The 22,828-nt window shown below is 53.0% G+C and overlaps 1 protein-coding gene across 20 annotated transcripts in view; it reads right to left on the bottom strand.

Moving 5' to 3' along the window:
• RANBP3 (RAN binding protein 3) overlaps positions 1–21,909 on the bottom strand; it is a 53,587-nt gene extending 31,678 nt beyond the window's left edge. For 12 of the 20 annotated variants that reach the window (XM_074350982.1, XM_074350984.1, XM_074350986.1 and 9 more), the window contains exons 1-2: positions 21,810–21,909; positions 4,201–4,256 (exon numbers count right to left, since the gene is read on the bottom strand). In XM_074350982.1, coding sequence (XP_074207083.1) covers positions 4,201–4,256; positions 21,810–21,831 — 78 coding nt within the window. In that variant the 5' untranslated portion in view covers positions 21,832–21,909. The remainder of the gene's footprint in view (positions 1–4,200; positions 4,257–21,809) is intronic. The other 8 variants (XM_074350995.1, XM_074350996.1, XM_074350998.1 and 5 more) reach the window with 8 other exon arrangements.
• Positions 21,910–22,828: the final 919 nt, after the last annotated feature.

Genomic DNA, 22,828 nt, shown 5'->3' with positions numbered 1-22,828 from the left:
TCTTAAAGTCACCCAAATCCACACTCCCTATGCAGGGGAGACCTGCGGACACAAAGACCTCCTCCCTAAGCTGGTCCTCAAGCCTGTCCCAGGGCACCGAGGAGGCCCACGCACCAGTCTGCTGCTGCTTTACGGCTAGAGATTTAACACCCGACGAGAGAAAGTTAGACCCAGAGCTCTGTGGGAAACTGCCGACCTCTAATCAGAACCACTTGAGATTTTTTTTTAATCCCTGCTTTTAGAACATAAATGTTCCTATGCCCTGTGCACGGCAGACTTGCAACGAAGCCTACATCAGAGGACCGAAGAGAAACGCACGTGCCGCTCTAGCACCCCACTGGGTCTGAGCATCTTGGCAAAGCAATGGGCCCTAGAGAACCAAGACGGAGCTTGCAGTTTTTCAGCACATGTGTCACAGTCAGACACCAGGATTTTGGTAGCCTTTGACATCATCCTGAAAGGTATGTGGCTGATAAAAAAACACACACAGAGGAGATGCCTGTTACAGCAGCAGTACGCTTCCGGCATTCCCAGCAGACTGCTGCTGGGGGTGCTGCCTGCCTCGTGACTACAGGGCGTGACCTTGCCGGGCGGCCTCGAAGCCGTCCGCCTTCAGAGAAACAAATGTCTGGAAGCCAAAGGAAAGGAAAGAAACGTTTAGTCATCACAAACACTGAAACAACCTCCAGAAGGAGATTCAAATTCTCTTCATGTTGAACAGGAAAAAAACTGTCTCCATTCAAGGCAGTTAAGAAAAGAAGGTTTCACTTTTGGCCCTCGAACACAAATGCAGGGAAGCTCAAGCATTTTGCTGACAGTGCCATCTTGAGGAGGCAGGGGAACACGGGCGGATGTGGAGACAGTGCCCGTGCTGCCAGGCTGGCTCTGGGTGTGGGATTCGGGCATTAGGACTTGAGCTCCAGCTGCTGACTGCTCTCTCCAACAGGGAACAGGAGGGGGATTCGACACCTCGTCCTGAGACTAAGTGATGCCACGGCAGGCCACCGCCACCAAGCTGCGGTTTGCTGCCAACGCAACTCGAACCGTCTGTGGGACTGACAAAAACTCTTGTGTGGCCACACTGCCAAACCAAACCCCAGATGCCTGGGCTGGTGGCCTGATTTTTTCTTTTCCACTTCAAACCTTTTCTCTCAATCACAAATCGGTAATAACAGCCGGGCCTGCGGAGTGTGCATCTTCGGAGGGGACGTGGGCTCTTTGAGTGCATCTCACTGGGCGGCTGAGAGGCCATTTACTGAAAGACGTTAATGGTCCCGCAGTTGACAATGGGACTTCTGGATCTTTGTGGATCAGAAGTGGCTCAAAAAATAGCTGTATGGGAGATTCTGGTGACAATTAGGATAATTTCAATGTGGACTGTGTTGGAAGGTATTTCTGAATGCAGGATCATTTCCTCAGGATTGACAACGGCACTAGGGCCATGGAGAGGGATGGCCCTACTCCTGGGAGATGCCTGCAGGAGTACTTGGGGGAGAACTGTCAGGAGGGCACATCTTACGGTCGGGTGTTCATGATAAAAACGCTAACCGTGAAGCCAGGTGAAGGACACCCAAGTGTCCATGGTACCGTAATTTTAATTTTCCCAAGGATCTGAAAAAAATTCCAAAATAAAAAGTTGAAAAAGGGAGAAAAGCTCACTCAGAAAAAAGACAACAGCAACCTGAACAGATCCTCCCAACTCTTGCCTCCGTGGTGTGAGAAGAGAGGGCTGAAATCGCGCAGGCGAGAGGAAGAAAAGGCGAGGGTCTCAGGTTCACATTTTTGTCAGAAGCGTGGTGGCCGCTCCCTGCAGGTGTGCCTTCCCGTCGCCTCCCCCGACTCGGGAGACACGAGACAAGGGGCTCGAGTCTGAGCCGCAGAGAGAGGAGCAGGGCTCCAGTCCACGCAGCCACCCCCAGCCGACGGCTCAGACTCCTCTGGCTCCCGACCTTAAACACAGAGGTTTTTGGCGTCCTTCCGGTGATCATGTCACACGAGCGTGACAGGAGCAGAGGGCTGAGTGTGAGGAGCCGGAGGCCAGTTGTTTTTAGAAGCCCATCTAGAGCTGGCGCCGAGTCAACACTTTGATTTGCACGTTGTGACGCTGACGAGCCCCCTCCTCGCTCTCCCTCCGGGCCAGCCTCGCCCGGTGTACGTAATTGGCACTCACCTCCTGAAGGTGAAATACCTAAGTCAGCGCTGGATCACAAAAGCAGCAGAACCACCTCAATGGAGAAAACAGTACTGAAATAACAATTAGCAACTTAAAAAGGTTTTAAATTCAGCCAAACGTCACATTTTAGTGTTTCACCCTGTTGGCTGTCCCAAAGTCTTCAGGTTTTAAGAATTATTCATTCCTATCACCTGTTTCAAATCTGAGTCGACTAACCTTTTCTGTAAAGGGCCAGATACGAAATACTTTCGACTTTGCAGGCTATACGACTGGTCCAAACCACTTTGCCTGCTGTGTCCAGTGTGACAGCAGCCTCAGCTCATGCGCAGGGGGTGGGTGCGGCTGTGCGCCAAAAACCCTCATGTACAAAAACAGGCAGTGGTGGCAGGCCTCAGTTTGCTGACTGACCCCTGTTTTAAACTAAAAGTGGTTCAAAAGATAATCATAATAACATTCAAAATTCGAGTAAATCCTGATTTTACGGAAAATGTCAGAGAAGTGACTTTTGTATGTGAAGCAGAAACCAAACACATCCATTTCTAAAACCCAGAAAAAACGCAGCAGCCCCTTCACAGAGACCGAACTTCAAGAGGACAAACGACAAAACTACACGCCATCACGCTGCACGTGCTGGTCAGGGCCCGGGGCAGAGGAGACAGCGGGGGCTGGTGTATTTTGAAAACAGCACCTGGAAAACTGCAGCAAAATGGGAAGAACACTTCCTTGGGTTTTGTGATGCCTTCTTTAGTAAAAGAATCAACAACGGCACAGACCAGTGTGAGAACAAGCCTAGCATATAAGCCCGGCTAACACCGAAGGTAACCTGCGCAGGGGCACGGGTGGGGCTTTAGGGCAGCTGCGTCCCCCACCCCGCCCCGCACAGACACACACACACACACACACACACACACACACGCCCTTCCTGGCACAGCACCTGATCACAGCCCAGGAAAGCAGGGCCACTCAGAAGAGAAGTCTGGCCTCTCAGACCGACGGACAGGGTTTACAAGCAGAAGCTGGGTGGCCAAGAGTCCCAAATCACCAGGCCAGCGGCCCCAGACTCAGAGCCAGCCACCCTGCCAGGGGACTGGAGATGGACTGGAGCACCTCGTCCGTGGGTCACAAGGCCCGAGCCAACAAGATCCTCAAATGCTGTCCTCGCTAAGATACAGACGGGTTTCAGGACACCCCGCGTCAGTGCAGTCCTCTAGTCACCCTCAAGTCTTGCTAGGGGGAAGAAATGACACCTGCTGTCCTTGGGCATGAGGGGAGGGACCTCCCATGTTTTGGACAGATGGGGAAGTCCTCCTATAAGCTTGGGAGGCATCACCACAGAACATCAACCACTCTGGACACAACCCTGAGGTTCCACACTGCTTGTCAGGGAGGGCCAGAACCCCAAGGACTGCACGAAGCTGGAAGGCACTGCCGCACCCACCAGGCCCCCGACAGGCTGCTGGCTCATCACTAAGACCGAGGCAAGGTTATTTCCAACATGGGCACAATCCAGACGGTTAGAACCCAAGAGGGGGAAGCAACCATCAAAGACGGGTGCTGAGTATATAAAGCAAGCTGACTAGTAATTATTCTAAATGCATTTACGCCAAGTTGGTTGGGGCCAAAAAAAAAATTCCCCCCAAATCTTTAAAGATCTTACATTCCCCTTTCACCTCCACACTCTCTCCTCTCCTTTCCTTCCTTCTTCCCTCCCTCCCTGCCCTCTTCTCCTCCCTCCTATCTCTCCTCTCCTACTGGTTTACCTGAAGTATTTCTAGAACAAATCATCAGGAATCAGAAAGACACTTTCTACCACTGTTTTTTCAAGCAGGGTTTCTGAGCCTAGTCCACACACACCCTGTCTCAACCTCCTGCTATGGGCACCTGAAGGCTCTGGGCCTTTCCCCTCCAAGCTCAGTGTGAAGACTGAGAAGGCAGAGGCATCCTCGGCCGTGCGACCTGGGGAGAGAGGGCTCTGGGGGAGAACAAGTCAGAGTAACCCCGTGAAGAGAGAACATAGCGCCCCTTACCTTTTGTCCTTTATCCTTCTGAAACACAAAGACGGGCGGAGCAATGGCAGGCTTTTCTGCAAAAAGAAAAATTGGTGTTTTTCCCCCCAACACTATATTCGTATAGTAAACACAGCTACATTTGTTTGTAATAAGTTAAAAGTAAAAAACAAACCCAATATAAAACCTGTAACTCGAATGAACATCAGATCGCTTAGAAAACAGTTTCTTGACATGGATGAGTGTAAGTGTGCGGCTTGTGAAAGTTCGACGTGATGGGAGGAAACGTGCACTTTTCCGTGTGCATATGTACATGTACAGATAAGAAGGCTTCAAGACTCACTCAGGACAGGCTGCAGCACTGACGGAGGGAGCGCGGCAAGCTGCAGGGTGCCCAGGCGGCCGCTGCTCAGTGCTGCCAACCGTGGCACTGCAGGAACCAGGCACAGACGACACGTCTTTACATGGCAGCTCCCCAATTTCAAATGCTGGAGACTGGTTTAGGTTTTTAATTTTTACGTTTTCCAAATCTGCAGGCCAGCTGGGGCCAGGGGGCAGCCAGTCTGCAACCTCTGCCCACGTGGTACCTGCTCCTTGGAGAGCTTACTCCCCTCAAGTCAGCCCAGCATCCCACCTGGATCTCCAAGCCAGCGTCCATTTAAAAAGAAATGTACGGAGCTGTGCAAAGTCTGAGAGCCCGCCATGCACAGCTGCTGCTGCAAGAAGAAACACTGTGGGAGGCTGTCACACGGCTGGACCAGGGGATGCGCCCGTCCTTCACAGGCAGCACCATCTGTCTTTCGTCCAGGGGGAGCTGAATCCAAAGCCCTCTGCCGCTGGCCCCTGAGTGAGCGGCAGCTCCAAAGCCAGCTGCCAGCCAGGGAGCTCTGGATGAGGACCACCTTACCTCGCGGGGAGGCTTGGGTGCCGCCTGCCTCACTGCCCTGGGCCTGGGTGCATGAGCCCTGCAGGTGCACCTGGGGCCTCCCTCAGCAGCAGAGCCTGGTGGGCAGAAGGTGGATAGGAAGCCAGGGAGTCCTGAATCTGGGGGCACCTGCACAGCCCTGCCCTTCCCTCAGTCGGGGAAGCTGAGGTCCAGCAGGAACCTACACTCAAACAGCTTTAACAGAGCAGAACTGCCACCCAGGAGGGGACACAGTTAGCCGGCCATGAGAACACTCAGGGATGCGGTCAGAATGTCTGGTCTAGAGCATCAGGGAGACACCCGAGAAGAGGTGACTGTGCTGAAGTCTCAAGGGGAAGATCCTGGAAGGGAGAGGGGCAGGCTCGCACAGTGATGGGGTCTGAGGGGTGGAGGATGGCAATGCTAAGGATCTGGGACAGTTGTAAAAGGAGAGCGGGAAGCACAGAGAACAGTCTGGGGAAAGGGGTGACGTGGGGAGTTCAGTCAGGAGGCAATAAAGAATAAAGAAGATGGGCGGGGACGAGGCTTGAGAAGTAGAAGGGCAAGACTGAGATGGTCAAATGGACCCCATCCCACTCCCCAGCCTGCAGAACCCCCACTCCATGGGGGGGGGTGTACGACAGACGCCTGTCTTGACTCTGTGGCCACAACCCACTGACGGTGACCATTCCCTCCACTGTGCTCCCTGGGTCTTGTGGAGCAGTGACTGCGCGTCTGTGCTGGGGGTGGCTGTTTGGGGAAGCACAGGAGACCCTCCTCCCGTGTAGCACTTTGGTTTCAGATGTCACTCACCCCAGTGTTCGCCGTGGGCGCTGCGTGTGAGGACTGTCATGAGACTCTGCCGGGGTCCCCCTGTGTCCCATGGTACCTGGCACCCTGCAGGGATTCTACGAGCATTTGATGGGGGTGGGTGGGTAAGGGAGGGGGCACTGGAGAAAGCGACTGCCAGGCTATCAGGAGGGACGAGAATGGAGACAGAAGCACCGGGTGCAGAGGAAGAGCCCTCTGTGCTGAGCTGTGAGGGCTGCCTGCCGTGCACAGGTCCTGCCCAGCGCCTTGCGGACGGCGTGGCAGGTCCAGGAGCAGGCTGGCAGAGGTCCCACCTGCAGGAGGAACGATCCTGCACTGCAGCTGGGCGTGCAGCACAGCCGGGGCAGAGGGAAGCGATGGAGGGAACGCGGGGCTACTGAGCTCTGAGAGCAGATCACCTCATTAACTCCGGGCTCCTGTCTCTCAGCTGACCCCTGCCAGCACTGCCACAGCTGAGACCTCCCTTCTGTTTCTGCCTCTCCGCTCACCCCTTTATGTGCAGCCTCTGCAGAGAAGCCAGAACCACTGGTGTGAAACTCATGCTTAAAAGTGGGCAACATCCTCCCAGATGGTCAAAGGCCCCTCAAACAGGCCAGCCCCATCGGCCAGGACTGTGGCACTGAAGAGCCCCCTGTCCCTGGCACATCCCACACTTCTGTCCTGCTTCTGGACTCCTGCCTGGCTGAGTCCCTCTGCCTAGAAGACATCTCACCTTCTCTTCCGTGGCCAACACCCACTCAGGTGCAGACCCCACCCCCTTCAGAAAGCCCCTAGTGTGAACTGTGCCCCCGAAGCACGCTCTGGCTTCTGTCCTGCCTGGGTTACACCAAGGCTACCTGTCAGGGAGGCTGAGAGACCACAGACACAGCATCCGGCACAGCTCTGCATCCCCACCCGCCACCCCGTCGCGCTGGGTAAGAACCGTCCAGTAAACATTTGAACTAAACCCCCCGTACTTCTTCACATGTGTAACACCAGCTGCTATGTAACCACATAAATATTTATCCAGCCCTTGTTCGTGCAGGGCATCACTGGGAAAAGGGGAAGAGGAAGCCGGAGGCAGAACACTTCAGGATAAAACATCTGCTTAAAGGTGGGGAGGGGGGCAGTGTTTGCCTACTTGGCCTGGCACCGTGGAGCCGGGAGGTCCCAGGGAGAGGGGGCGATCTGTTTCCCTGCTCACTGGCAGTGTTTACCCCTGGAACGGAAGCTCTGTAAGAACGGGGCCTCTGTTGTGTTCCCTCTGCATCTTCACAGCCGAACACAGAGTCTCAACCATAAATGTGCTCAACAAGCAGTTAAAGTAAGTGAAACGTACGCCACTCAGGCTGGGGCTGGGGAGGCCCGGGCCCTGGCAGCCCACCTCGGCTGCCGTAAGGATCCCTGCTGAGAGAAGGTTTGGCAGTCATGAACTTCAGTCAGTTCTCCACCAAAAACACAAAGCATCAGAGTCATGCAAGTTTCATTTCTGCTCAGCTCCAGCAGGGCCAAGTCCATAAACTGCAAATCAGTACTGATCACAAGACGACAGCACACAGGCACCCTGCTCCTAGCAGGACTGCCCCCGACTCAGAGAAGCCACAGGTTGCTTTTTAACCATCCCACGTCACCACTGCTGGTTGTCACCGAATAAGAAGCATCGTTCAGCTACTGAAACCCAAGTTTAGGGAATGATCTGGTGACGGAGGCAACGAGGCCTCTACGACCTGCCCGAGCTCCCAGCCCCACTGCTTTCATGAGGGAAGGGAAACCACCACCAGAGATGTGGTGAGAGACCCAGGCCAGCACAAAGACCTGAAGTACTGAAATGTGAATCAGATAAATGCTATTTGATCCAGACTCTGTCCACTAGGTGATTTTTTGTGCGTTTTGGTTCTGTGAAATGCTCCATGATCAAATCATCAGTCTGTAAAAAGCAGCCAACCTGGAGCACTGTCTGGACACATTGGCATAGGAGGGTTAAGAAACCCTTCACCAAATGTCCCCCAAAGTTATCTGACCAGGGAAGCCTCCTTTCCAGGAACACTCTTGACAAGGCCTGAGGACTGTGGGAGACTGTGGCCAACACTTGTATGAAGTGGGGTGGGATTCAGACCCCCCAGTCATCCCAAACAACAGCCCTGCCTCTGGGGAGTGCAGGCACTACCGTCTGGGATGCGTTGGGTGCTTGGGCCTCACCTGGACTTTCCGAGGTGCCCGGTGCTTGGTCTGAAGCCCTCTCCTAATCCTCCTCCGCACGCCCCTTCTCAGCTCCTGTGCCCCATATGGCACCCTGCTTGAGCCCAACTGCAATCCCAGATTCCTGCCAGGGAAAGTCCCCTGCCTCCCGGGTTCCCCAGGCAAACAGTGTGTGTGTGTGGGGGGGGGGGGAGGCCGGAGGATGGACCTGGCCAGAAGCTGAAGGAGCAGCCCCCGATGACATCCAGCTCATAGCGCGGGCTCTTCCTCGGGTCCCCTGCCACCCTCCACCTGCCTGTGAGGTCTGGATGCAAACGGGGCAGCTCAGCAGTGATCTCCAAGGACCTGGCCTGTGTCCCAGGTCTGTGTTCCAAGTCCCGGTGATAAGCACAGACAGGTAAGCCCAGGTGTGGAAAGTCGCCGGTCTCTGCTCTTGTTCCATACCTTTACCAGATGTCTGGGACCCTTCCGTACACACCTGTTACCCCATCCTCTTCTGGGCTCCATTCCCAGAGGCACTGCTGACGTGGCTGTGACTGTCAGGGTGCTCCGCCCACCTCACCCAGCTGCACCTCCTGCTGTTCACAGATTAAATCATAACATGCACCTGGCAATTACAACTTCCAGAGATCCCACACATCTAGGTGCCCACTGCGCACCAGGTACCATGCTGGGGAGCAGTGGTGATGTGGAGAGATAAGTCCTCTCCTGCCAGGAGCTGACATAAGGCAGAGTTGAATGTTACAACACAGGGGAAGCCCAGACTGCAGAAAAGGAGTGGATCAGGGAGGGCTTCTTGAAGGAAGTGCCATCTAAGCAAAGGGATGAGCAGCATTTAGCCAGCTCACCTGGAGCAGGGAGGAATGATGCAGTGGAAAGCAAGGAGCACTAACGGACCTGCAAGAAGGTCAGGGTGGTACCACCTGACTCCTGACCCTTAAAGACAGAGGGGAAGCACCAGGGCCACAGGACTGGGTGCCCCTCTCTCTTTACCTGGTCCCTTCACACCTGCGTGGCCTAGTGCAGAAGCTCCTGGAAGGTAAGCACCAATCACACAGGCAGTTCCTTTCCTGAGCAAATGAACCAAAGATGGCTCCAAGGAAGCCAGGGGTTCCAGAGGTGCAGGCTGCCTCCTGACCCAGGGGGCCACACTCCACTCTCCTTGCAGGGAGCAGAGGTCTCTGGGTAAGAAAGGGGTCATCTTTCTCCTAAAGCAGAAGCTACTGACCAGGGGCCCAGGGACGAGGGACAGCCCTCAGATGGCGTGGGAAGTTCTAGAAGCCCCACCCTGAAGTCATTGCCACAATTTGTGTATGACGTCTCTGTCAGGGAGAGGGCCTGAACACTGCCTCCTCAAACAGTGGGTAAGGAGGGGCAAAAGGAGAGGAGCCTCAGGCTTGAGAGAATCTGGACAGTGGGCTTCCTAACACCACTGCTACAAGCAGGCCAGGCTACAGGGCTCAGGGGTTTTGTCTGTCTTTTCTGCCCAGAGACTGACTGGCAGTAAAACCAAAGTGACTCATGTCTCTATTTCAGACATAGCAGGGAAAGGGAACGGAGACGGGTACTGCCCTGAAGCCAGCCTATGAAGGAAGCACCCCCTCTAGGGACAGTGGGATTGGAGAGCAAGGAGCTAGTCTGGACCCCAGAGGTGGCCCTGGGGTGGAAGGGTGTGTGTGCCAACCCTCCAGGGTGACAGAGGTCTTGGGATGCCATCTTTGGACCTCCCCGGCCTCTGCCGCAGACTCACTGCAAGGACAGTCCCAGCTGGGGTCTTCCGAACCCAGGGCAGGCTCCGTTTGCGGGCCAGCAGTCAGCGAGCGCCGAGGATTGACGGGCAGGCAGGTGCTCAGCGCTTCACCCACATCGTAGTCCTGAATCTTCACAGCCACCCAAAAAGGCAGGTCCTCAGTTTACAGAACAGGAAATGGAGACTCAGGGGGAGCAACATGTCCAAGGTGGGGCTGGGTCTCCAGCCCAGGCGGGCCTGACTCTGAAGCTCACACCCTTGACTACGCTGTGACTCACACATCACAAAGGTAACAGAGAGAAGTCCTGACCCTGGTCTGCTTCCTCCCATCTTTGCCGCTCAACTGGGCCTCGAGGCAAAGACACCGACACACTCTTCTTTTGAGAAGTGATATCAGGAATAAAGTGGCTGTCAGTTAACAATCTGGATAAACATCTATGGAAGAATACAAACGAGACTAGAGGGCGAGCGATGGGTTTTGGGGTGTGCCTGAGGCTCTCCACAAGTCATGTGACCACCTGCATTGGACAAATGTGCAGTTAAGCCAACAGCAGGTCCTTACGATCCTCAAGGGGAGAATTAAGACACACTCCAAGGTGTCTCTATTTGTCAAACGCATCACCAGGGGATGCTCTGTATAACACATTCACAACCTAGTCCGAAAACACATGTTCTCTGCACAGCACCCTCTCCAAAAAAAAAAACAAAAAAAACCCCAAAAAAACAACTTTCCTTTTTCACGCTGTGCAGGGAGCCACGTGCACAAACCCCCTGGGCAGGCCTGCCCTGCAACAAGCTTTGGCACCCCCCTGGCTGCCTCCTACCTTTGTGTCTGTTAAACTAAACAGAAGAAAATACGTGTACCCAGGAAAACACCCAGAGAAGGGAACCTGGAACATCTTTGTCTGCTCTGTTTATTCCCCTCCTAAATGATGACTCGAACACTGGCCAGGAAACAGCCCCCATCTGAAAAGCCACTTAGAATTCTTGACCAAAATGTCAGCCAGGTACTTGTGCAAAATGAGCTTTAATCCTGGGCTGATGTGTCTTAATCTTCTTATCTGGGCAAAAAATATGGAAAGCATTTCGCCAACACAAACAACAGTCTGTTAATACGTGGCAGCTGCTTCAATCCTGCGACACTTACTATCTCAGTTCTTCGAGTCATTTCTTTTCTCGGGAATTATTATAAACAGTTCTGTGCAGCAACAGAAAGGTGAGTTTGTCACCGAAGTGTCAACTGTTCGCCAACTAACTCTCCTGTGAAGAATGAAAGTGATCTCAATCATGCCGTTGCTAGGCGATGCCTCTCTCCACCTCAGTGCACCACATGCCCAGCTAGTGGGTGGTGCGCCCCTTAATTCTTTTTTTGGTACCGGAATATATTTTTCCTCAGACAACTCTCAACTGGTCTCATGGAGATCACGGGAGGGGGCACAGTCTTGGGAGGTGATGGTATCTTTCATTTTACATCTTTCTTTCTGGAATGCTCTTCATCCTGCCATTACCTTCACCTACTGAAAGCCAAGCCACTTTTCAATGCTCTTAAACTCACCCCACATTTCTAACAACAGAGGTAATAAGCAACTCAAAGTTGTTGAATGGTTCTTCTTAGACCTGGTGCAGCGGCAGGCACTTTAAATAGCCTGTCTCACTCAGTGTCATCACAGCCCCATGGCACAGATATTATTTATCATCTCTGATTTACAAATCACAAAACAAGAATGAGAGGCCTTGGGCGGGCAGGTGCCCTGTCCAGTCATAAAGTTGGTGAGTGGCAGAGGTGGGACCAGAACCCTAAGCCTGACTTCCAAGCTGGGGCCTCATGTCCCCTGTGACCCTTCTCAGGCCAAGCCACATCCCACCTCCTTTACTTCTAGAAGTACTGGCCTGCAGCCCCTTCCGACCCCTCCACCCCTCATCCTCCATCCACTCACATTACAAGCTGCTGGGGCAGACCCTGCACGCTGGATACCTTTGTGCCTTAAATCCAGGAGAAACCCCATAAACCTATTAAATAAATCACACAAAGTCAGCAACCTCACCAGAAACTACTGAGAAATTCAGGAAACCAGCACTTCCCTATTCTGCCACTAGATGGCGTGGTATGAGCACAGCCGAGGTGAAGTTCAAGTGGCTGAAGGTTCAGAGGAAAATTCAGTGAAGACAATGGAAAACCCTGCAAAAAGGAAATCTAGGGACCAAAAAACCACTGCCGAGGCTGCAGACCAGCTGATGAAATCCAGGAGTGCGGGCGCTGGTCTGTGTGTATGTTCAGATCGGCCTCAACCTCCTGTGGCTGGGACCCCAGGCCGGGGAACTCACTTTCTCCACACGCTGCCTGTGCCTGTCCGACAGGGTTGATACCTGCCCCCAGTCAGTTTTGAGAAGGACTGAATGGAATGATGCACATCAGGCACCTGGGGAGGGGCTGGCAGGCACTGTCCCTGTCACTGCAGCTCTATGGGGAAGACTGCAGGCACACCAGCACCACCTCAAAGGTATGTCTGGGCTGGTCGCCAGGCCCCCAACAGTGATAACCACCTCACGGTTTGGCCCCTTCCAAGAGCTGCCTGGACAGTAGACACCTCAACACAAGTGCTCAGTTACTCAGAATCCCGAGCCCTTCTGAGGCCGAGGGGATCACTGAGCTGAGGTCTGACGGAAGACCAACCAGCCCAGCCACGATCACAGCAGCATGGCTTACTGAGCACCCGCTACGTGCCAGGCCCACCCGAGACAGGATCAGAGGTGGACGAGGTCACAGCCCTCTAGCGGGAAAAGAACAGAAAAACAAGCAAGGAGCCAAAGGCATGCAGGGATAATCAGATGCTTCTGGAGAGAGGAGCTGCAAGGCAGGCACCGCAGGGCGGTGGGAAGCAGTGACTGGGCAGCAGGGGACCGAAAGGGGAGTGGTCAGGTAAGGCCTCTGCGAGGTGTCATCTGAGCCTCAGACACAGAGGAGCGAGTCGGTGAAGGCAGAGTACACCGCGCAGAGGGAACCCCAAGTTCCCAACAAGGTCCTAAGGACAGAGAGAACCTGGAGGCCAAGGGCGAGTTTCCTTACGGGGAGTGGGGAGGTGAGTTTGGTGAGGGGCCAAGCAGGGGGGATGATACAGTCTGATTTGTATTTCCAAAAGATCGCCCCAGCAGTGGTCCTCATGCAGTCCTTTCCATTTCTGTGTGTTAAAAGCTCTGTCATAAGACGCTGGGGAAGGTCACCCTGGGAGGGGCAGGAGTAGCTGCCAGGGGACCAGCAAGGAGCCCTCGGGTTGCTGTCCAGGTGAGAAGAAGTAGCAGTGACAAGGTGGCTCAGGCAAGCCGTGTGGCCTCGGAGATGGCACAAAGTGGACGGAGCCTGCTGGTGCCTTAGTGGAGGGAGGACTGAGATGACTGCCACGGGGTGTGAAAGTGCGTCTTGCTCACTCAGCAGCAGACACTACTGGTGGACACAATTCTCACTCCTCTGATGAGAAGACCCCACAAGCAGGGTGTCCCCTCCACGTGGCACTGATGATGAATAACCAGGCCCTGGACTCTTAGGTCCCCAGGGGCCACCACATCAATGCTGCGAAACACCCTTTCTCCTCTGAGCAAAGGGTAGCCTGCTTTCTCACTCTTGCTACCTGAGAAGCCAAACTCGCAAGGTCTGTTTTCCCTACTCCAGCTCTGCTGTTACAGATGCAACACAGGCATGAATGCAGGGCTGACCTGGGGAGTTTAATTTAGCAAAGGCATTCTGAACTTACTGCAAAAGCAAGGCTGCCTCCTAAACGCGCTCATGGAGAAACCACTGTTGTCTGTCAGTTTTCAGGGGAACAAGTGCCCAGTGAGTCAGCACTATTGACCCACTGGAGGGATGAGCTGGGCTCCGAGACGGGCTGGAGGTGGGCACGCTGGACAGGCTCTCTTCCTGCAGACATGGCTTGAGCTTCAGCCCCTATGAAAGGGCAAGGCCCAGACACGGAGCATCTTGGGAGGTCCTCACCTTGAATTTGGGAACAGTGCTGAAGATCATGGAAAACACCATTCCTCTTTAACAGGGATGTGAAGTCCACGATGCCACAATGCCTACGGCTGCCAGAAAGCCGTAATGGAAATAACAGGTCAGGAGGATGAGCTCTAAGATCTGGCTGGCAAATAATTCATTCCTGGATGGTTTTATTTAATCTTATAACCCAGTAGTTCTCACCAGGGTTGATTCCCCTCCCCACCCCCGCCGGGCAATGTCTGGAAACATTTCTGGTTATCATGATGGGGAGAAGCTACAAATGCCATCTAGTGGATGGAGATCAGTGATGCTGATCAACACCCTACAGTGCACAGGATGGTCCTCCAACCACAAAGACTGATCCACTCCCAAATACCAACTGTGTTGAGGTTGAGAAACTGTGTACTAGTTATTCAGCAAAAGACTGAGTCAGATCCCTAATTCACATTACACACCAAAATAAATTCTCAGTGCATACAAACCAGGTGTGACCTCCACCCTTGACAGCTTCTGCGAATTACCTCCTCTCTCCCTCCCCGCTCAGTTTGTGTGTTTAAATGTGTGCAGCATTCTACGGCTTTAGATCAGATGATTATGTCACACAGAGTCCCTGGGCGGGGGTGGGGGGTGTGTGGTCAATGGAATCCCCTAACTCAGGGGTTCTCACATGGGGGTGATTCTGTCCCCGAGGGGACATCTGGCAATGTCTGGAGACGGTGGGTGCCACTGGCACTATGTGGGCAGAGGCCAGGGACACAATACACAGGACAGCTCCCACTGGTGCCAATGTCATTAATGCTGAGGTGGAGAAACACGGCTCTAACATGAAAGGAGGCATCCAAACCAAGAGTAACAGTCAGCAGTAACTGACACGTATCTGCACAGGCCAGTGGGCCAATCACCCGCCATATGTCCCTTTCACACAACACTCCCCGGACCTGATTAGCACTGTTCCCAACCTACAGATGCAGGAACTGAGGTCAAAGAACCTGCCCAAGCCCCTGGGCAAGGAAGTGACAGAGGCAAGACACAAGCCAAGGATGCTTCCAACTGCGCCACAAGCTATTGACCGGAGCCTGCCGGTCAGTTCCTGTCTAAATCCTTCCAGGCTAGAGACAGGAGAAATGCACGTGGATCTCCCGACAGGCCCCGCTCGGGCCGTTTATACTGAGGTTCCACTATCACATGCCAGTGGTTCCTAAATTTTTGGGCCTTGGGACCTCTTTCCATACTTGTAAATTACTGAGCATCCCCCAGAGCTTTTGTAAATGTGAGTGACAGCTATACTTACTGTGTTAGAAATTAAAACTAAGAAAATGTCAGAAATTAGTTAATTTACTTAAGATAATTACAGTCAGTTTACCTAGATAATACACTTTTATGAACAATAACTATTTTTGAAACCAAAAAACTAGGGACAAAAGGGGTATTATTTTACATTTTGACAGATCTCTCTAATATCTGGTTTAACAGAAAACAGCCAGACCCTCCTATCTGCCTCTGCAGTCCATCTGTTGCTCCGTCATACTAGCACAGCCTCCAGGAAAAACTCCACTGTCCGTTCACAGAATTCCTGTGAAAAGGGCAAATGATGTCTTTGTGTTGTTAGGAAAACAGTTTTGAACTTGTGGTCCCCTTGAAAAGGTCTTGGGGACTCCCGGGGCCCTGGACTGTCTTGCAGAACCACTGCTACACGCTGCTGTCTGAGCACCAACAGTCTGAGGACACTGAATCCTGCATTAATCAGAGACCATCAAAAGCCTTCTGCTGAGGTTCTTGGTTGGTGTACCCTGAGTGCAGGGAACGCCACAGCTAAGAGATGCTACGACAGGGATGAAACCCAAATGCCAGGCGAGGTCAGGCAGGCACTCGAAAAGGAGGAAGTGGGTCAGGTCTCAAGAAACTTGGGGGGGACTGCTGTCCAGGACGGTGCACAGTCTGCCTCAAGGCGGCAGCTGCTCCTCAGTCCTGGCCCATCATTTCTGTGCAGGAGCGCAGGCGGAGGCTGGATTGTTTTTCAAGAGAAATCAGAAACCTGGAATATTTCCCCCCCTGAAATCTCAGAATTCTTAAGTATTGGCTCCTAATAAAAAGCAAACAAAGAAAAACATAAATGGGCCAAATTATACGTGTCTGCTTGCCCCTGAAGCAAGTTTACAACTTCTGCCTGTGGGGTTTTCCCCCTCTTCCATTACAGTTTTTCATAGGATACCTAAGATAGTTCCCTGTGCTATACTGTAGGACCTTGTTATTTATCTATTTTTATGTACAGTAGTCTGTATCTGCTAATAGTCCCAAACCCCTAATTTATCTCCTGCCTTTCGTAACCATAAGTTTGTTCTCTGTCTGTGAGTCTGTTTCTGTTTTGTAAATAAGTCCACCTGTGTCAAATTTTAGGTTCCACGTATAAGTGATGTCATATGACATTTGTCTTTCTCTGTCTGACTTTCTTCACTTAGTATGATCACCTCTAGGTCCATCCATGTTGCTGCAAATCTGCCTGCGTTTCTGACTCTGGCTTCATGTCGTAAAATATCTGTGGGGTCCTAGACACCCTGGGCCTCCTGCAACAATCTCTGTAGTGCAGCCCAGACATCAGTTTTTATTTTCCTCCACAACCTCCTTAAACTTAAGCGTGAAGCACAGTCAGGGTTATGATTCACAGTGCACATTGGCCATGCAACAGTGCCAAGCGCCACGACAACCAAGATGCAGTGGAGAGCGGACACGCAGGGGCTTTACTCGGAGACCGTGTCCTGTGTGGTTTTCTACCAAGTAGTGCACACCCACACCTGACACAACTCCATGGGACCATAGAAGGTGACTGCACAGAGGTGGCAAAAACAAATCCCCCTCAAACACCACAAGGAACCCCTGCTGCTTGCCGCCAGCACTACTGCCAGATCCCGACTAGACAATGATACAAACCCATGTGCTCCTGATTGCTTCAGAGTACCATGGAGAGCTACCACGGCTCGGCCACGTCAACACCAGCCTCCTCTGCCGTCCGCCTTTCCCACGTAGTTTTCATTATGTGACAAAGGCCCTTTCCAGATCCCCCAAATGCAACCCACTGCTTCCCCCAAGCGGCCCTCATTTCCCACTCAGCCCCAGCTTATTCTCTGTGCCTGAACTCACTAGGCCAGAATTCAACCGGTATCTAAAATGCCCCCTTTGCCAGCCCCCAACACTGTCCGCCCCTCCCAAATGCCATCCTAAGCGCACCTGCTCTAGCCGTACCAACTTCCGCTGCCTCCACTCACTCCAGCTCCCTCCGAGTACAAGCACACAGCAGACCCTGACCAGCCCGAACCCCTGAGGACGCAGGAGGGTAATGGGACTGCGGGGGTGATTCCATTTTCCAGTTAACTGAGAGGCAGGCTAAGCACGTGGTTGAAAAGTTTTAAACTTGCAGAACTACAAGCTTTTGTGTCTCTACACAGGATCCCAGGCAAAACTTAAATTTTCTTCCAAGTGTATAAAGGTTTCTGGGTGGCACCCCAGCTGCAACCAGACTGCACCTGCTACAGAGACAGGAGGCACCGGAGACTCAAAACTACACACTTGGATCCCAGGACAAACCCCAGAGTTAATGTTTATCGTAACTTCACGAAAAAATGTTAAAGTTGCTTCTCACTTAACCTAAAAATTAAGCTTAGGGCAGGGGAAGAGGGAGGTGAGAATCGAGTGAACTGAGGATTCCAGCTGTCTTGAGTTCTAGCTCATCAATAAAAATCCACTGCATCTCAGCCTCTCAGGGGTTAGGTGAGAACTGAGAAAAGCCAAACTACCCTTGAAAAATCTCTGGACTGATACTTGGCCAGGCCAGGTCAGTGGGTCTCAACTGGGGGCAACTGTGGGCCCCCCCCCCACGGGACACTGAGTCATGACTAGGGGTTGGGGGAGGGTGCTACTGGAATCTAGTGGGTCAAGACCAGGGAAGCAGATCAACATCCTACAATGCCCAGTGCAGCCCCACAACAGAGAATTACCTGGTTCCAAAAGCCTGTAGTGCCCAGGCTGAGAACGCATGGCCAGATGATCACGCAGTGAAGGGCAAGACTGGCCTCCCACCCTGGGCGCACCCCAGGGCCATCTCGTTCAGTGGAAGTGGATTCACTCACACTGTTCAGACTCATTTCTTGCTCTCTCTTGCCTTGCTGAGCACTTGAGCTAAATGTGTCTATAACATAAGTCCACCATAGTAAAAATAGCTACCATTTACTGTTTATTATTGTGCTGAGATAGGTGCTAAATAATTTATATGCATTCATTCAGTCAAGGCTCAAAGCAACCATGAGATAAATATGATCAGTTATTCTCATTTTACTGGTGAGGAAACTAAGGCCCAAAGGGGTGAAGGATATGCCCAAAGTCACTCAGAGTTTAAGGCAGAGTCAACACACAAACCCAGATCCCTACAAGGCAAAGCCTGTGCTCCACCATCACGTTACACCAGGGGGTCTCAACTGAGGGTGACTCTCCCCACCTCCTGCCCTGGGACATTTCCCAATGTCCGAAGAAAGTTTTTGGTTGTCATGACCCCTGGGCTAGGGGTGCGGGGGAGGGTGTGCCCTATGGGCATCTTACGTATAGTCAGGGATGCCGCTTCAATGCTCAACAGCCCACAAGGCACAGGACAGCCCCCTCAACAAAGAATCATCTGGTCTAAAGTGTCAATAGGACCAGAGCTGAGAACACTGCTTCAGACTGTCTCTCAGGTTCCACAGGCCAGGAATGACTTGTATGTATGCGGTATCTTTTAAGGCTGGAGTGTAGAATCCATGACTTCCCATAGCTCAGATATGCTTTGCTAACACTCTTCTCAGTCTTCTTTACCTTTACAAGGGACACAATGCTGCCTTCAAACCTTGATGCTGGTCTACAAGGCAGAATAACTCCAAAGATAGGATGATAAACCACTTTGGGATAGATCAAGAGTGAAATCCCAAGGAAAAGAAACATCTCAAGACACAAGTGTAACACACACACACACTCCCTCTCTCTCTCTCCTGAGAGAGAAGCATTCCAACTGGCCTTTAGAAGTCACAGACCACAGAACTACCACCAAAGGGCTTTGGGAGTTGCTGTCACCATCCCTGAAGAGATCACCATCCAACAAGGGCCAACAAGATGCTGTACTGGATACACAACTGGAAGTGTTTCTTTGTACACAAGCACTCCTAAGCTGTACTACTCAAGCCAGGGTTCTCAACCCCAGCCACATATCAGAATCACTTGCACTGCTTTCTGACTCTACAGATGCCCAGGATTCAGAGGGCCTGGGTGTGAGGAGGGATAAGTTTAGGATCCCAGCCTCCAAAGACAGAAGCCAAGAGGGCATTTGAGGTTAAACAAGAGGGAAAGCACATGTCTGGGGCAGTCCCTAAAGCTTCAAAACGCACAGGCAAGGAAGTCCTAGCCTACATAGAGAAGAAGAAATCAAACGTCCCACTGGGCTGCACTAGCCAAAACCAGATATGGAGCTGAGAAACATCTAACGACCAATTAAAGGATGGCAGAGATATACAAGGCACAAAAAAGCACTAAGATTGGATTTTTTGTAGACAGCTCTGCCAGACCTAGTGTCAAAGGCAAAGTGCTAGATGAGTGTGGCACTCACTACACTTCAAGTACAAAACACTCTGTCTTCTCTATTTTATGTTTACCCATTCAACTATGCGATTTACAATCGAGCCCTCAGATGTCAGTGTGTGTGCTAGAAATGGTATCCGTGGGACCCAGGAATCCATGACTTTCCCTTTGTGCTCAAAGGTATACCTCACAATGAAGGGCCTCACTGATGAATTCACTCATTCACTCAACAAACACTTCTTGGCTACCTACTCCATGTCAGGCACGAATTCTAGATGTGGGGGAATCCATCAGTGATCAGAACAGAGATCCTCACTCCCATGGAGTTTATATTCAGGAGAAGGGTAGTCAAACAAACAAGTAAACCTGCATGCCAGCTGGCGATCAGTGCTGCGGAGTAAAATAAAGCAGGATAAAGGGGTTAGGGAATGTGGATACAATTTAAAAACAGGTGGCCAGGGAAGTTCTCAGTGATAAAATAACAACTGAGTAAAAACCTGAAGGAGGTGAAGGAGTAAGCCATGGGGGTGTTTGGAGGAAGACTGACTCAGGCAGAGGAACCAACAAGTCCAAAGGTGTAAAGGAGGGAGGAGATAGACTACTCAAGGGACACTGAGAAAGCCAAAGTGCTTAAAGAAAAGTGAGTCAGGGAGAACGGTGGGAGAGGAGGACAGGGAGGCATCAGGGTGTCATGCTGGCTTCCAGCTGAGAAACTGTTAGGTGGGTAAAGGTGGAAGGGAGGCCCAAGCAGGGGCAGCACTGGCGGTGAGAAGTGGTCACCCTCTGGAAATATTTCTAAGGCAGAGCTGACCAGATTTGTTGTGGCATATGAGAGCGGGGAGTCAAGGATGACTTTGAGGTTCCTGGCCGAAAAATTCAAAGAATGGACCTGCCACTTACTGCAATGGGAAAGACTGTGGGATGGGCAGGTTTGGGTAGAAAGATAGGGATTTTGTTTGATGTGCCTATTAGACGGCCAAATGGAAATGTTGAATATGATGCTGGATGTATGAGTCTTGAGTTCAAGAAAATGAATGGGCTGAATATGCAAATATATAAAGTATGCCATACTGACTCCCATTTATCCAGTCCCCATTCTGCCTTTAAATGGATCTTATGAATGGAATGCCTCAACCCTCTTATAAAAGAGATGTGGCATAAATGGGGGGGGGGGTTCTGAAGCCAGACCACCTTGATTCACATCCCAGCTCCTTACTGGCTTTGTGACCTGCCTTGGACAAATAACCCCTCTAACTCAGTTTCCTCACCAAGAACGAGGCTAACGGTGCCTTCCTCAGGGAGCTTCTGTGAGGAGTGAGTATTCCTCCAGATAACACACCCAGGACTTGGAACAGGACCTGGTACCATCCCAAATGCTCTGCCAAGGTGAGCACTCATTATAGTCATTCGTACACTCGTGCAGCTCAGTATGGAAACCTCAGGACAGCAGGGAGCATGGTTTGGGGGAATCAGGGCCAGGCAGGTACATAGGTTGCCTGGAGTTGTGCACCTAGAAACAGAAGGAGCTAAAAATAGGCCTCAGACGTCCGGAAGCTACAGCGATATCAACACCACTGTTGATTTCATCAGACATCAGCTTATGGAGTGCTTTCTCTGGGCACTGTAACCTTGTCAAAAACGCTCAGGTGGGGTGTCAGCGCTCCCGAGAGGTGGGAATCACACAGTCTCTTTCTCTCTCTGGAAGCGCAACAAAAAAGGGCCGAAAAGCAGCACGGCTTTCGGCGGCTCACATCCTGTGGCCGGGCCTAAATGAGGGGAGACGAGGCGCGACTCTCGGGTCGCCACGAAGGATCCTGGGGAACCGGCGGGAATAGGGGGACTGAGCTCGGGTGTGGGGAGTGAATACAAACCGGACCATCTCCATCCTGGGAGTAGGATAGGCCAGCGGAGGATGGAAACCCCACAGGATTAGGGGGTGGGCGGGCTTGGCAGTTAGGCGGGGGAAACGAGGAAGCCCGGGTCCCCCAGAACGAGGGGGCGGGGAGCGTGGCGCGCTGGGCCCACGACCAGGCCCTGTCTATTTACATCCGAAGCCAAGGCGCTGAGGCCGAGCCTCCCGCCCTATTCAGCCCCCGGCCTGGCCTGCGAGGCAGAAAGGCTTCAGGGCCGCGGTCCCGCGGTCTCCCGAGCCGTCTGGCCAGACGGTGGCACGGCCGGGGCTGCCGGGAGTGATGGGCCGGGCCGGTGAGCCCGGCCTGAGGGGACGCAATGGGGAGCGGCTGCGGGGCCTGCTGGGCCGTTCTTCCGGAGCAGACAGGCCCCCCGCACGCCGGGGTGCTCACCCTCCGGCCCTGTGGGCCCTGGGCCTCCCGCCGCCCGTTCCCTGGCCGTCAGCTGGCCCCCGACGGCGCCTCCCCTACCTTCGTTCGCCAGGTCCGCCATTTTACTTCCTTAAGCCCTCCCACAAGGCCCCGCGCCGGCCCGGGCTCGTCTGCTTTCTGCCAGAAAGTCCCGCGCGTGCGCACTTCTCAAGCCGACTCCGAGCGAGGCGGGCAGCTCGCGCCTGCGCGCTGAGCCCGGCGCGGAGCGGAGCTCGGGATCGCGGTCCCGGCCAGGCCAAACTCGGAGCACGCGCCTGCGCATTAACCACCCCCGCCTCCTTTTCCCGCCGACAGAGGGGGCGTGGGCAGGACAGGGCGCATGTGCAGTGGGCCTCGCGCGCATGGCGGGCGAAGCAGGAACCGCCGTTCTGTGAGGCGGTGAGGCCGGAGTGGATCTTGACACTCCTGCTCTCCGCTTGTTTTCCGGTCCTGTCCCCGCGGCGGAAGCGTGAGCCGCCCAGGGCGCTGCGGCCGAGGCCTTCATCAAGGTAAATCCTTGGGGAGGGGAGGCCTACAGAGGGTCAGGGGACACCCTGTGTCACCCGAGGCCTCAGTTTCCCCTTCTAAGGGACAAGTACTTTAGGCAAACAATTTCAGAGGCCACGTGGAGAAGTTGGGGATGGTTGGGAAGGAAGTAGAGGTCAGAGGTTGAAGATCACTGCCTGGGGGGTAGAGGCGGGACAGGTGTTGGTTGGGGGACTTGATCTCACCAAGCCATCGGAATGGGAGCTGCGGGACCCCCAGACCCCGATATCCCGGACCAGACAGCGCCTGGCACCGAGCCTCAGTTGAGTGTCTTTGTCGGGAACATGGGCAGATCAGCGCTGCAGGGCTTGTGGAGAGTATTGGACATGCTGGACTCATTCGCGACTCACCTGCTATGGATGCCTCAGAACATCCCGTGGGCTCTGCCCAGATCCACCCATTGCCCCCAAATGGGCTCTCCCTACCCTAGGCCAGACCTCTTCATCTCCTGGAAGGCCCGACAGCCTCTTCCCCTCTCTGCTCTTTTTTTTGGAAATAGGCAGCACACAGAGGAATCTTTAAAGAGTAAATTA

The sequence above is a fragment of the Camelus bactrianus genome, chromosome 22 (assembly GCF_048773025.1).
Source record: "Camelus bactrianus isolate YW-2024 breed Bactrian camel chromosome 22, ASM4877302v1, whole genome shotgun sequence".
NCBI lineage: Eukaryota > Metazoa > Chordata > Mammalia > Artiodactyla > Camelidae > Camelus > Camelus bactrianus.
This window is presented reverse-complemented; position numbering and strand designations above follow the sequence as displayed.